This window comes from Chelonoidis abingdonii, chromosome 3 (assembly GCF_003597395.2).
Source record: "Chelonoidis abingdonii isolate Lonesome George chromosome 3, CheloAbing_2.0, whole genome shotgun sequence".
NCBI classification, from domain to species: Eukaryota; Metazoa; Chordata; order Testudines; family Testudinidae; genus Chelonoidis; species Chelonoidis abingdonii.
Window position 1 is genome coordinate 99,585,583 of NC_133771.1, and position 15,758 is coordinate 99,601,340.

The 15,758-nt window shown below is 41.4% G+C and overlaps 1 protein-coding gene across 2 annotated transcripts in view; it reads left to right on the forward strand.

The window, feature by feature from the left end:
• Nucleotides 1-15,758, forward strand: part of TPD52L1 (TPD52 like 1) — a 90,162-nt gene that overhangs the window by 57,314 nt on the left and 17,090 nt on the right. For both annotated transcript variants that reach the window (XM_032793392.2, XM_032793393.2), the window contains exon 4: nucleotides 15,407-15,508. In XM_032793392.2, the coding sequence (XP_032649283.1) occupies nucleotides 15,407-15,508 (102 nt within the window). The remainder of the gene's footprint in view (nucleotides 1-15,406; nucleotides 15,509-15,758) is intronic.

Below are 15,758 nucleotides of genomic sequence, written 5' to 3' on the forward strand. Positions count from 1 at the left end.
CTCCTTTTACGTAAACTTCTCTTGTCAAATCAGCTCCTCTTAAATGGACAGGAAGTCAACCCATAGGTCATGTAGCAAAACATGTTCAGAGATTATTTAAAGAGAGAATATTGGTGGTTTATTGCATTTTATGAAACTGAAAGAAAAAGCAATAATATTTTAAAAGCCCAAGTCAGTAATTATAAACTGAAGAGGAATTTGATTGCATTATGGGTGTTTCTGGCCATGTTATATCATGGGAAATGTCTGGCTGGGGAGCACAGACCATAGAGAAGACATGAGTAAACAGGACTACAATGCCCATGAGGGACCATGGTGGGCTATCCAAATAAAAATATTTCAGTTTTCAGGCATTTGGGATGTTTTTATGAAAAACTGAAAATTTCCACAGAAAACTATACTTTAAAAAAAAAAAAAAAGTCTAATACCCATTTTTCTGTCAAAAATGGTTTCAATGGAAATTTTCCCACCAGCACTCCTTTTGAATCAGAAACACAGAGCTACTTTCACCATTCCTTCTGTTCCTATACTTCCCCGTTAATTGTACCAAAACAATTAGGGGCATAACTTAAGCTTTGGAAGATATGGCGCTTAGCATGGACAAGATCTGTCAGGCTTGAACACTGAGCCAGGATGCTATTTAATAGCAAATTCTACTATATAGCATTTCCATATGTGCATCTATATGCCATTCCACTAAATCAGACCTCACAAGGAAAAACAGTTTCTCAGGGTGTTTCACCTTTCAAAATGAGGAGTGCTCAGTGCAGCTGAGGATGGAAAGCACAAAGAATCTTGCTATGATCTGCAATGGCTGTCAATGCCAAGGGGCTGTTACAGTAATAACAAAGCACCGGAAAGCCTTGGCCATGTCCCTTTTGGGCTGACGCCTCCTGAGATTCAGAAAAACTAGCCGCTGGCCAGCTGCAGCACCAAAAAACTTAGGGAGTTGAAATCATTCTGCAACCCCGTGCCAGGGCACAGGACTGTACCCACAGCCACTCAACACACTTGTATAATGGGTTAGACACACTGGATCTGTGTCTAGATGAGTTCTGTGGTTTGCCATAATGCTAGCTTCCACTTGATCCTTTCTAAGGCTGGTACCGGGACCTCTGACAGCACGGTCCAGGAAGTCTGCCTACTGTTCCCTCTCAGAAGCCTGTGCCTTTCCCACCCTTCTCCTTACCTTATCCTGCTGGCTGGTCAACCTTGCCCTCAGATTACGGGTCCATCCAACTTCCTGGCCAGTCCCCAGAGCCAAGAAGCACTGCTGTGGTTTTGGCAGCTGGCAGGTGAGGGCTCAGCATTCACACAACATGGGACCTGAGTACTGGCTGGGCCATGGCGTGCTCCGAGATGTCACATGTGCAGCCAGTAGTTAAGATCACCATGTGTGTGGCTGCATATGCACAGCAAAAACAAAAAAAAAAGTGGCACATTGCATCTTTTGACTGGAGACTGGCGAGGTAGTAGAAAAACTAGCCAGATGGCAACCTTTGGACACTTATGGGGGCCACTTTAGAGTTGGTATTAGGAACTACTATTTTGGCTTGACATGACCAGAGGATACCCCTACTCTGAGGGCTGGATCCACCAGGTTTAGGACTGCTTTGTGCTGGTGTAAATCTGGTGTAAATCTGCCAGAGTGCCACTCAGGATTGGCCCCCCTGGTTTTGCCCAGCACAGTCATGGGAGTCCTTCTGCTGACTTGAGTGAGCTCTGAATCAGGCCCAGAATGCAGACAGATGCTGTTCATACCTTTCTGTAGGCCACTTTCTGCCATGCATATTCACAACAGAATAGTGCCTTACTTAAGAAGTAGTCATGTTGAAATCCGCAGGGACTACTCATGGAGAAAGGCACTATTCAGTATGAGTGACGGTGGCAGTATCTGGCCCTATATTTCTATTACTCTGCAGCTTCGCCTTTGTTATGATTTGCCTCCCCCTTTCTAGTCAAGACTGATTAGAATGGAATCTGACAGTTGTGCCAAATAATGTGATGAAGTAAAAATGGGGATGAGAATGAGATCACCAAATGCATTTGAACTTGTTACTTCAGGTGAAAATCAACCACATGTGTAAACTCACTCTAACCCCTTTTAAAATGATGTTCACAGTATGGAATATAGATCCTGGACCAGATTCTGCTCTGTTTCTCCTGTTCAATCCTGTTGAAGTCTGCAAGGTTGCACAGGTCCGACAGCACATCATGTCCTTTTGTGACTTTTGTTCGAAGAAATCTTAATCACAGCACTCGACTCTTAGAATTTTGTACATTACCTACATTCTCTTTCTGGTGTCTTTCTCCACAAGTCTGACTAGATATAAGCTGTGCCTTATCACCAACTGCATCTTCCAATTGTTTCCCCAAAACATTTCACAGTTTTAAATACGACAGGATAGTGGACAGTATTACAAATAACAGTCAGTATTAATGTCTCAGTGGACCCTTCATGATCCTGTGGATTCTCTTCCCCGACCCTCCCTCCTGCTCTGAGTGGTGATCCAGACAGATATTATACACCTCTACCCTGATATAACGTGACCCGATATAACACAAATTCAGCTATAATGCGGTAAAGCAGCGCTCCGGGGGCGGGGTGGTGCTGCGCACTCTGGCGGTTCAAAGCAGTTTGATATAACGCGGTTTCACCTATAACACAGTAAGATGTTTTTTTTTTTGGCTCCCGAGGACAGCGTAATATCAGGGTAGAGGTGTAGGTGAAATCTTGGCCATTGAAATCAATGGCAAAACTGTTTTGACTTCAGCGAGGCCAGAATTTCACTCAATGACACCAGTGTAGTCATGGAGCTGAGTCAGGGGACCCAAGAGGCAGCACAGAGTGTTGTATGCACACTACTAGCCTTTGGCAGATCTCCCAGGATCTGCAAGTTTTGTGGGCAGAGCCCCCCACCCATTTTACAGGGAGCAAAGGAGAAGAAACTTCACCAAGAGACCATCACAGGGTGTCCATACTGCTAGCTTTAATGTAACTTGCTCAGAGTTTAGGCCATGGCAGTATGCACTTCAGCCTGGGCAAGACAGCCGAGGAATTACCCAGGGTTCTGGAAAGGCTTGTACAGCCCACACTGAAGCATGCGCTGCTGCAGCTTTGCTGATCTGCAAGCCAAGCCAGCAAGACAAAGCTAGCTTGAAGATGTGTGCCTGAGCTTCTGTCACGCTCATGATTGCTGTATACGCTACCGTATGAGTCTCCAGACCTTCTCTTTAGATTTCTCCATGAGCGAGGGCAAACTGGGGCATAATTCCTTTGAATGATTTGAGGTGTATTCTCCCTTCAAAGTTCCCATGTAATTTCCATCTGTCTTAATATATTTGGAGAGAGGACACATTAGTGAAAACAAAAATTCTGCCAGGCATAACTTTTGTGTGTGGGAGGGGTTGGGTTTTGTTGTTTGTTTTTTGTTCCAAATTATAGTCTAAGGACCAGGGCTGGCTCTAGGTTTTCTGCCACCCCAAGCAAAAAAATTTTTGCCTGCCACCCCTCCCACCCCCCGGTTTTGTTTTTGGCTTTTACATATGTTTTCACTTTGCAATGTTTTGGTTTTTTTGCTGTTGTTTGTTGTTGGTTTGTGTGTTTTTTTTTGTTTTTGTTTTCTGACTGGGTGTGGTACTGATGCAGCATTGGGCAATGACTGCATCTGAATCTGCTTGAGCTGGGTGTATCTGCCTGAATTTCTTATTGAGGCAAAGGAGCTGAAAAGCCCCAGGGGCCACTAAAGCACCTGAATAACTCATACGGCCTGTAATATGTGTGGAAGGGAAATACAGAATAGAGAGTGACATTTCAAAAGGCTTAAATCACTGTGTGCTTTGCTGCACCGGTGTCACATCTGGGTCTCGAGGGAAGGCTACAGGGTTGTGCAGCTGCGATCAGAGGCTGAGCGAGAGCCCTCAAAAGGGGACAGTTATCTCTGGAGACGACAGCCCTTGACTTTCCTGGGCACGCTCTGTATTTCAGTCTTACTAGGAGCTGGGCTGCTGCTTCTGAGCGCTTTCTCCTACTTTCGCTCATTTCAGATGAGCCTGATGTTCCCCAAATCATTAACTGAAATCGGTAAGGAGCTCACTGGAGAATTGCCTGCTGTCTGACGGATGCTAATTCCGACACTGCCACTTGATCAAAGGGTCGGGTAATTATCTTTAAAAAGTTGCGCCTGAATGAAAGGATTTCTCCCAGCTCAGATTTGTTTCCAAGGGAGTGGGGGAGGGAGAGAAGAAGGGGGAAAGCCGAGCTAACCCTTGGAGGGGTATTTCGTGGCACTCTCTCCCAGTGCGTCTCTGTGAGCCCCACCAGCTGTACTGCAGCTCAGGGTTACCTGGCTGGCGGCACTGACGGTGTTACTGGCCGCTCCGGGGGCTTCCTTCCCAGCCGTGGTAAGTTCTTGGCGGCTTTCTCATTGTTCCTCGGGCTGTAGGGCTTTAGGAACATGAAGTTGCTCTTGGCGGACTCCAGGGTCAGGCAGATTTTATAGCAGTAGCCCGGAGGGTCGCTGCCCGCCACATCCAGGCAGTTGGTTGACACTTTGTTGCCCGAGGAGAGCTGGGGCTTGATGTTGGAATTTTTGAAGATGTCGGCAGGAATGTCAGCCCTGGAAATGTGCCACCCCAAGCATGTGCTTGCTTTGCTGGTGCCTAGAGCCAGTCCTGCTAAGGACTATATTCTGACCTGGTACAAATGGATTAATTGAACTGATGCTATGAATTTGACCCTTGAACGTGTTGATCCAAATTATAAATCCCTGAAATAACGATTTATCCTGAAAGTGCTGATACAGCTTTAACTAGAGCAGTGCTAGTGAATGCCGATAAAAGGGTTTCTCTTTATCTTTAAATACAGATTATTATTTTTTTAATCAATCCCTGATGAGACTTTTCCAGGTGTCATTTTAGTGAGATGGCCATCACTGGAGACAATTACAATGCTATATTGGGCAAAATAATTACATTTTGGTTTCACTGCTCCTGTAAATGCTATAATAGGTTCCAGGTAGGAAAAGGAGAGAGAGCTGCTGTCATTCAGTAGCAGAGTGGGAATTAAGTTTAGGTCATTGATAAACCTTTGTGCTTATCTGCATGGATGAGATGGCAAGATGCAAGCTCAGTCACTCTGACATTCTTAAGAACATGTTCTTAACTGTGGATTATTAGAATAGACTTGCAACACATATCATTTACATGCATGTTAAAGATTAAATGAAATATTAGTTAATGCTTTAGTCAGCCCTCTGCTTTTACATGAAATCCCAGCAAAATATCTATTAAATCAAGTGTTTCCCAGAAATACAGCTGCTTTACATTCATTCTAGAGCATTTCATTCTTAAACTGACTAATGCTTTAAACAGAAAAAGAAGCAAGCTTTGTAAAACATGACTTGTGCAACCAGGCTCTGTTCTTGTATGGTTTTGTTGTTGTTTGAGTCGTCTTGCATCTTGTGAAATCTTATCATGGAGGAGAGCTCATAATGGATTATTCTTTGCCAGAAAAGAATGAAGCAGAACAACACTGAATGTCATTAGCAAAATGAAGGTACATTAATTAACAGTATAAGTTATATACTTTACTGAAGCTAATTTAAAAATATTATACACTATTATTCATAGCTGCATAGAGTTTAATGCCAGAAGGAACCATTAGCTCATTAAGCCTTTATATCCCAGGTCATTAATTTCACTCAGTTACCCTTATACAGTAAATTGGGGTAGACCAGGGGTCGGCAACCTTTCAGAAGTGGTATGCTGAGTCTTCGTTTATTCACTCTAATCTATGGCTTTGCGTGCCGGTAATACATTTTAATGTTTTTTAGAAGCTCTCTCTCTCTGTCTATATATTATATAACTAAACTAGTGTTGTATTGTAAAATAAACAGGGTTTTCAAAATGTTTAAGAAGCTTCATTTAAAATGAAATTAAAATGTCGATCGTATGCCGCTGGCCCGCTCAGCCCGCTGCTGGTCTGGGGTTCTGTTCACCTAGGCCAGCAGCGGGCTGAGTGAGGCCTGTGGCCGGGACCCCGGCTGGCAAGGGTCCATCAGCCAGAACCCCAGACCAGCAGCTGACTATGCGGGGCCGGCAGCCAGGATCCAGAGGGCTGGGGGAGGGCTGGAGTCAGAGCTGGGGGCTGGAGGTGTCAAGGGCGGGGGGGGCTAGGTATGGGTGGGGGTGCTGGTGTCAGGGCTAGGGTTGAGGGGGGGATGAAGGAGTCAAGCAGAGGGCTGGGTGTGTATGAGGGAGGTACAGGGCTCAGGGCAGGGGGCCGGGGGGTGTGCAGCGCTCAGGGCAGAGGGCGTGGTGTGTGTGTGCTCCAGCTGAGCTGGAAGCATGTCTGCCTCCCCGCAGAGCCTCCCTGCGGGAGCGCGCAGACCCAACCCCCAGAGCGCTGCACGCATCGGCAGGGCTCCAAGGGAGGGGAGAAGGTGGGGGAGAGACCGACAGCTTGTTGCGCTCAGCCGGTGCTCCAGCCCTGGAGCGTGGACCCCGCGGCTTGCCGTACCGGGAGAGTGGGGGCATTTGCCCACCTCGTGCGCACAGCTATGCTTCTGCTCCTGTGGGGGGAGCAGAGGGCAGAGGAGAGCGGACGAGGCTGGGCTGGATTTTTAATGGCATGCTGGAGTCCGGGCAGGCTCCAGCGTGCCATTAAAAATTGGCTCGCTTGCCTTCTTTGGCACGCGTGCCATAGGTTGCCGACCCCTGGGCTAGACCAAGCATTTCAGTCCTCAGGAGACCAAACTGTTGTGTGCTACAGGAATAAAACAGGAGAGACCAAGGTGTCACCAATGCTTGAGGTACCTGCAATGGCAGGGACTTGATATGGTGAGATGTACATGTTGTTGGATTGTGACCATTGAACCACGCAAATTCAGATAATGCTGTAACAGTAGGCTGTTTTCATTATTTTCAGTCCCACCAATCTTTGTGTTACCTGTTAACGTTATCAACAAAGATTTCATCTAGAGCATTGATTTTTTTAAAAAAATGGCTTTGGACGAAGAACCAATCCTGGGTGACCCATTAGAAATAGCCACAGTCACTGATGCAACTATATTTGAGATGTGTCAATGAGCCAATTCTTAATCTAACTACTGTGTTCTCTGTTAATTCCATCGAATGCAAGTTTTTAAATCCAAATAGCATATCAAATACATGACTTGCCATATGAGATGAGAAATAATATATTGATATCCTCGTTCTACTGGCTTATGTTTGAGTCTTCAAAGGAAGGTCAAAATTCCGCTGACAGTTGAGGAGCAATTCCTTCCTGACCTGATAAGATCAGCTGGTACCTTGAAGCATGAGATTTGATTATCCTGTTTTATTTTGTGTAATTGCAAATGTTGGTCATTTTAAGTATCCACTTACAGTATCTAACTCGATGGCTACATAAATATGGGCAGCCTGACTATACATTGTGTGAAGCAGTATTTTCTGCCGATTACATATTGTGTGAAGCAATATTTCCCTTTATTTGTTTGAATTAAGTCTGCCATAAAAATGAACAGTAGTGCCTTGTTCTCATATTTCAAGACAATGCAAATAGGAGAGAAGGATTACATAACATTCAAGCTCGTTAGATGATATCAAAATATACTGTAAGTCTACTTTACATATGGAGGATAATTTAGCTCCTTGGGAGGTAAATTATCCAGTGGCACAGTAGCACAGTAATTCATGAAGAAGTTTATTTTACTGTAAATAGTTAGTGAAAAATATCTAACTATAGGGTGCATGTCTGCTGTAAAATTGCCTCCAATAATATCATCATGAAGGTTATTGGAATCACTAGTTACTATATCCTGCAGAGAGAAACAAACTGAGAATTTCATTTAAAAAAAAAAAAAGCTTTAAACTAAATGGCTACAGCTGAAGGTAACAAAATAACAAAAGGTAAATACTAGAAATACTCAGATTGAGGCAGGTCAGTTTAATTTACAGATTAATCCTGGTAGTGATTCATGTACCATATTTGCTTAGGTGTCATGCTATTAAACCCCTTTTTGGATAAAGCAAGCAGGGTAAAACATGGACAATAACTTATTTTTAAACCTCCCCCTCCCTGACATGTATTCCCTCTCCTCTGATACCATGAAACAAATGTTAATGCCTTAAATACAGGAGGCCTGATTTTTATAATTTAATGTAATTCAGGAGTAATTCTATTGAAATCAGTGTCTGATTCTTCTTTTACATAGGCCTACTGTAAATCTGGAGTAACTCTATTAAACTCAGTGGGTTTACATCGGTGTGAGCATGAAGAGGCCTAAGGAATTTACCATATGAAACTAACAAGTGCGTCGGTGATCCAGTGTTTCTTGAATATCTTTGCTCTAAATGTACTGCATCTTAGGCTTCTCAGTCTGAAGACGCAGGGTCATCTGGCCTGGTTTCAGCCAGCTTTTGACCAGCTATTGACCATCTTAAGACCTTGTCATTGTCATTTATGTCCACAGATCCCACACGGTCAGTGCTTACCAAGTCATTATAAATGGTTGCTTGAAGGCCAATAGTGAAAAGCTGTTATAGATCACATGACTCAGCAGCTATGAGCATTCAGCAGTCCAGGGAGGTATTTAATAAACACTGTCTATTCTACACGTTTTTTTTTTTCCCCTCAAAGCAAATTTGAATTAGCCTTTATAGTTCTTAACCTGAATACTGAATTTCGTTGTTACCCTTAGAGGCTTCTAAAAAACATTTAAATTGTGAAGCGTATTAAAAAAACCAACAGCAAGTGAGTGTATGTTACATGAGAATTTGAAAAGAGTTGGCTCATGCTATTAATGCTGATGAAACATCATAATGTCCCCAGAAGTCAGAAACACTGTTAAAGAGGTCACCACTTACCAATATTACTGATGTGGTCTAAAATAGAAAACTTATGTATATAAATATGAGGAGCCAAAAGCATCCAAACAAATACAGTGTTTAACAAATGCACAGTTAACATATAATTCACTAACCATGTATAATGAGGCAAACCCACTAACCTTTGTGGACTTGTCATTTGTGAAAAAGATTACATCTGATCTGAAAGGAGGATAAAAGTCTGGGGGGAAAGAGAGAGCTTTGATTTCATCTCTGTGTTAGATTGACCCTGAGGTAATTTTAGCGGAGTCCAAGTTAAAGTCCCTATCCCCATAATGGCCAGTGTTGCCTTTTATTTTGTTGATTTATTGTTTCATTATTGTTCGCGTCTGTGTTTGAGAGTTTCACAAAGCTTTCCCACTCCAGCACTGCCATTTTTTTCTGCATCCGAGATCAGCTTTCCAGAGAGTTGATGGTGTCATTAGCTCAAAAAAGACTATTTGCATCACAGTCTTAGACGGACTTATAGTGTTATGTAACCTCTATAGTAATAGAAACACAAATGCTGCCCTCTTCCTAACAGAAATATTAGGAAGGACAGAGTATTTATGGGAGCTACAAAAAAGTAATATTAGCCAGACTGACAATCTGCCTTATTTCATCTGGTCCCTAGAATGAATGTGTGCTCTAAGCAAAGTAGTATTTTTATAGACACAAATGAGAGTTTGTCTTCATCTATGTATTTGTTTATTAACTAAAGAAGTGCTTGTCTGCTGGACACAGGCATTCCGGGATTATCCTTTTAAAGTTTCAGAATGTATCTATGTATATATTGTAGAACTTGCAATACATACATAGATAAGACATCTGGGTGGTTTGTGACATAGAACTCCTTATACTGGCGTGAAAAAGAAGAGGCGCTTACCAGTTGTTTTATTCAATTATTCAGCTCTAAATTATAGGTGAGAGATTTTTTTTATTTTTTTTTTAGTACAATCACTCTGTTTAAATAACACACATGCTGTTTCTTAGAGGTTTGCTGCCTTGGCTTCCAGCTACATTAAACCCATAAATGAATTTCCGTGTAACATACTCCTTATTGGCTATCAGGGAGTGTGGACCTTGTAATTATGCTAGTCTGTATTATGGCCCTGATTTGTTAAAGCATCCCTATTTAGGACAGCACTGGGCATGTGCTTAAAATTGAGCATGTGCTTAATGGCTATCCTGAACTGGAGCAAATAAAAAATGCAGGCACGACGAATGGAGCTTAGTGTTGGAAAATGTAATCATTTAAGACCAAGGTAAGTTGATGGCAGAGAGAATGGAATTTATTTTACCTCTACTGAAAAGAACCATCAGATCACATTTTTCTTTTGGTTGGTCAGTTTGGGATAACCTCTGATCCCTCGAAATGCAAATCAATTGTTGTGTGAGAATTTGACAAATTTGGATTGTAGCCTCTGAATTTGTCTATAATCAGCAGTATATTTATAAAATGTTATCAACTTTCCGGGGGCTTTTCTGAGGTGTATGTGATAGATCAGAAGTAGAGTTTAGAATGAATTCCATGTGGCAGGCAGGCTTTTGATCCTTTTGGAGGAAACGGGGGGAGGGGAGCATTAGATGCCTGTGATCTATTGCATTTAGTATTTATATAGCAGGGGAAAAATTACTGGTCACTCTCAGCATCAACCTAGCAAGCAGTAGTAGTATCTTGGAGACGGAACTTAAATTTCTATTGATTTGAACAGAGCCCAGATTTCAACCACAATGTGTAAAAATGCATTATTTTGGGGTATATTTTGCTTCCATTATGAAAGAATGAATCTTCTCATGATGCTAGAATGTGTGTATTTGATTTTTTTTTTAAGACAATCAGCGTATCCACATGGCTGTACATTTAGAGCTGTAAAAAGTTATTTTAAGGCCCAATCCTGCTCTCTTGCACTAGGGAACATTCATTGATGTCATTTGAATTACACAGGTATAAAGCAGGCATTAGTAATGGGAGAATCACTTTTTAAAGAAATAAGGCAAATCAGAAAGAATACTTCAATAAAATAGCATCTCTCCATTTTAAACACATACTATCATTTAATGAGACCTGGGTGTTTTTGTAAAAGGTGCCAAATTGTCAGCACTAAAGAATCAGACCTTCCAGTTATCTAAAGGAAAAAAATCTTTTCACAAGAAGCAGCAGTTGTTACTTTATTTATTTATTTATTTATTTATTTATTTATTTATTTATTTATTTATTTATTTATTTATTTATTTATTTATTTTAGTCGTGCTTAGAAGCCATAGTCATGGACCAGGACTCCATTGTGCCAAGAGCTATACAAATCAGAACAAAGACAGTGCCTTCTCCCAAAGAGTGCACAAGCGAAGTACAGCTTTCTTACCTTGCTCCAGTGGTGTGCTAGAACCCCTGGCTTAGGTACCACCATAGGGTTGCCAGGCATCAGTTTTTCAATCAGAATGCCTGGTCAAAAAAAGATCTTGGCAGCTCCCGTCAGCACCACTGAACAGGTCATGAAAAGTTCGGTTGGCAGCGTAGCAGGACTAAGGCAGGCTCCCTCCCTGCCCTGGCTTTGCGTGGCTCCTGGGAGTGGCGACGTGTCCCTGCGGCCCCTAGGTGCTGGGGTGGCCAGGGAGGCTTTGCACACTGCCTGAGTGCCGGCTCTGCAGTTCCCATTGGCCGGGAACCATGAGGGCAGTGCTTGCTGTCAGGGCCTGTGGGAAGGGGCAGGGCCCCGGGGCAGGGTGCGGGGCAAGGGTGTTCAGTTTTCTGCAATCAGAAAGTTGGCAACCCTGTTAAGATGAGGGTTCAGTCGCCATGGTTATTCAGTCCTGCTCTCATTGCTGAGGCACCCCCTTGTGGAGCCAGTTTTGATGGCATTCTGTGAGGTGAGCCTCTGTCTTCTGTGAATTTGAATGAGACCTCCAACTTATTTGGCAGATGTTATCAATCAACTGTCAAATAAAACCTTCTGTCACCAACTTGTGGTGGATTTGAATTGATGACCTGGAGGTTGAAAGGCCAGATATCCAGGTTCTCGTAGCAAATCTGATTCCTGAATGTGCCTTTGAAAGGTGATCTGAAAATGAGGAAAAGCAAATGGATTTGTACCCTTTTTAGCTTCTTTGATGTATAAAGACGCCTAAAAGGTTTCTTCATGGTCCACCTTCACCCCCAAGTTGTTTGTCATGTTGAAAAGTAAAACTTTCGTCTATCTTTTTTTCCTGAAAGACTTTCTAAACAGCTGGGGCTCTATCCAAAGCCTGTTCAAGTTACTGGAAAGACCCTCCTTTGACTTGCATGGACTTTGGAGCAGGTCTGTGAAGTGCTGGGAAGATTATGGGATTGGAGATGCCACGCAGTTAAATGTGATAATGTGTAAGGGGAAGTAGTTCTTGTTAAAAAATGTTTAAAGCTCTCTGGCTTTTATATGTTTTTTGGTAACACCTACTTAACTCAAATATCCAAATATGCAGCTGGGAGAAAAGATTGATTTGTTAAAGATTCAGCATTCCCACCCACCTCCTTTCAATACAGTGCTGAGAGAGCTCAGAATACACATGTAAGACCCAAACCAAAAAATGTGGTGATCTTGGTATTTTTAAGGTGAAAAACAAGCAGGAGTTAGGAGGGAAGATGAGACAAACAAACTAACTTTTGGGTGTTCTTTACATACCATTTAAAAAAAGAAAACCACCACCAGGCATAATCCCTATTCTTTCCTGTGCAAGTTGCTCTTTTCTCCAGCACTTGCAGTCATTATAGCAATGTCACTTACTGAGAGCAGGAGCAGAGCACTGGAGTTCTAGAACTGTCACCTGCTAAATCATCTGGCAAACATTTGCCTTTAGGGGGTACGGAGTATATATAACCAAAGTGGGTTCATTGGGAAATCATGCGGTAATCAAGTTTGAGATTTTACCAGAGTAAGGAGCAAGGTTTGCCTGGCAGCCTTAATTCTGCTGCTTTTATCATTGTATGCTATAAAAGACATATGGAGGCAATATGGGTAATATATATGACATACTATATGGTAAATGTGAGTGCCATTTTTATTTTATTTTTCCCATTTTTTGTCCCCATTTCCCCCACCCGCCGAAGCTATATTATTTTCCTACATATGAGAAATAAGAAAACAATTTTCTGCTGAAGGAACTAGGCAATGAGGTTTCCCAACTGGTCTCTGGTGTATGTTTTTCTATTGTATGTGCTGAAAGGATAAATAAGACCAACAAAATAATATTTATAATGCTTTCATGTTCATTTCTACCATTCTTTTTCAGCAATATAAACAGAGTATAAGGTAATTTATTGTAAGGGCTTTCATTTTGTTAGGTCAGTATTCCTAATTCAGGGTTCGTTTTGCTTTACTGAAAATGTCATGTTATACCCTAGAGAGGGTGGCTTTAATGTGATCAGAAGTTGTCTGCTCAACAAAAGAACTGTCAGTGCAGAAAAGTGGAATGATAAACTGTTTCACAATTCATAGGTTAAACAGTATTGAGGGGAAATGAAACCATGACAAGTCAAAGCATGTCCTATAAATCAGCAGTGTGAATTAAGAAGATTGTGTGTCTGAACACATGTGCCATACATTACATGAGTGATTTAAGAAAGATTTCAAAACTACTTTGAATGTGCACTTGCTGTCCAGATTTCATCAGGAGCCTTTCTTCATCTTATGGGCATTTTTATTTCCTTCAGTAGTTAACGAATAACAGAAAGTGTAACACAAAAGATTGGCATTACTTTACCTAATTGAAAAGATAAGTAAATCATTTTAGGGCGTGTTTTAAATATATATATAAATATATTTAAAACAGTCAAATGTGAAGCTGTTACTTTGGTAGTCCAATGAGATAGAGTAGTACTGAGAGGATTAAGCTAGTTTTCCTTTGTAATAAGTGTTTGTGCCTATTCCCATTGAAGTCAATGATGTACCGCCATTTACTTCAGTGGAGCAGAATCAAGCCCTAAGTAAGCAACACTTACAATTAAAAAAGTAAGATGCAAGGATTAAATACCAGGTTGCAATATTAATAGTGGCAGATGATTAAAAAAAAATTGCACAGACAATGACTCTGTATAGGAGCAACTGAGGGTAATTTTTCAATATAGTTACTATTTAAATATAGTTTTTATATATAAAAAGCCAAAAATATTCGGCTTATGAACGAGTATGTATATATATGTATTTTTGGTGTGTAAAAAAAAAAAAGTGACACATCAAAGAGTGGGGGTCAGCTTATAAACGGGTCTACACCAAAATATGATGATTTTAAACTCTATGGAAGCATAGAATTGAATATCTAAAACATTGTCGTTTTCTTTACCTGGAGTGTCTGCAGGCATGCAGCCCCTCAGCTCCCTGTGGCTGCAGTTCACCATTGCCAGCCAATGGGAGCTGTGGGTAGTGGCACAGACACTGGGAGCTGAGGGGCTCCGTGCCTGAAGATGCACCAAGTAAACAAAATGTCTCAACCCACCAGCTGCTTACTCTGATGGCCAGGAGCCAAAGTTTGCCAACCCTTGAAATATAGTGTCGGCTTATCAACGAGTCATTCAGTTTTTGCTATTTTTACCTAACCATCTTGGGGGATCGGCTTCTGAACGAACAGGCTAAGGCTAATGAACGAGTATATACGGTGTGTATGTATGTGTATGTGTGTATATATATATATGTATGTGTGTGTGTGTATAATATAAAAAGAAAATACATGTGCTGGTCATCACCCTAATTTTCACTGGCTATGACACACTTTGTCTTTATAAATTGCAAGCTCTTTGTGGCTAGGTTTCTATTACAATAGGTTTCTATTGTAATATTAATAATTAATATTGGTTGACATTTTTCAAAAATTGATTTTTTCATAGGAACTTTGTATTTAGACCAAAAATGCAAGAAAAATTGCTAAAATTTCAACTTAGTTGTTTTCGTTACTTGATCAGCTCTGATGATGTGTCCAGGAATATAGGTTATAAGTCAAGTTGTAGTAAAATTTACAATGGCTTTTGAGATTGCTTGCTTTCCCATGCCCTCAAAAGAAGATTTGTTTTCTGAGTCCTACATTGTATCTTCAGACTTTTTCCTGAGATGGGTATCAGTACAATATCAGCAGTTGCTGCTGAGGGACAATTTCCCCCTCACTTTACAATGATGGATTTAGTGAAATAGTGTCTGATATTTCTATAAACCTTCGATTTTCATTATATTAAAATATATTCCAGAATGTAAGGTGTATAATGACTGCATTTCACCTTTAAATGGATTGCACCAACCAGCTCAAAGGATATGCTCTCTGAGGGGACACAGGGAGGGATTCACTCCACTGGAAGGTAATGTGGTCCTATTAAGGTCAGCCTGCATTTGGAAAGCTACGTAAGAAGCCTGCATTGTATATCCTAACCTGACAAACCATCTCAATTCTTAACCCTTAGTAGGAATGTTTTTTTCAAATTTAGAAATATGGAGAATAAAAATGAATTGCAGAACAGATGAGCATCTGTTATCTCTTTTTATATGAATGACTTACCACTATTTGCTTTTATTTCTAGTTACAAGAAAACGCACGAAACTCTGAGCCATGCAGGACAGAAGGCAACAGCAGCTATCAGCAATGTAGGAACAGCCATCAGCAAGAAATTTGGAGATATGAGGTACGGAAATTTTCTTCTGATTTTATTTCGGGGGAAGGGAGATAACCTGCCAAGTGTTCTTTTGTCTTACTTTAAACCCTAATTTAGAAAGAATTACTGCCGATACTACTCGTCGTGGTGATTTTATACCATGCGTTTTTCAGCCTAAAGGAAAAAATTGTTGAGAGTCGTGGTAGAAAGAAAAGGTATTGCAACTTGGAATCCCTTCTAAATTACTTTGCAAACCTAGGGAGGTGATAAAACTGGAGGA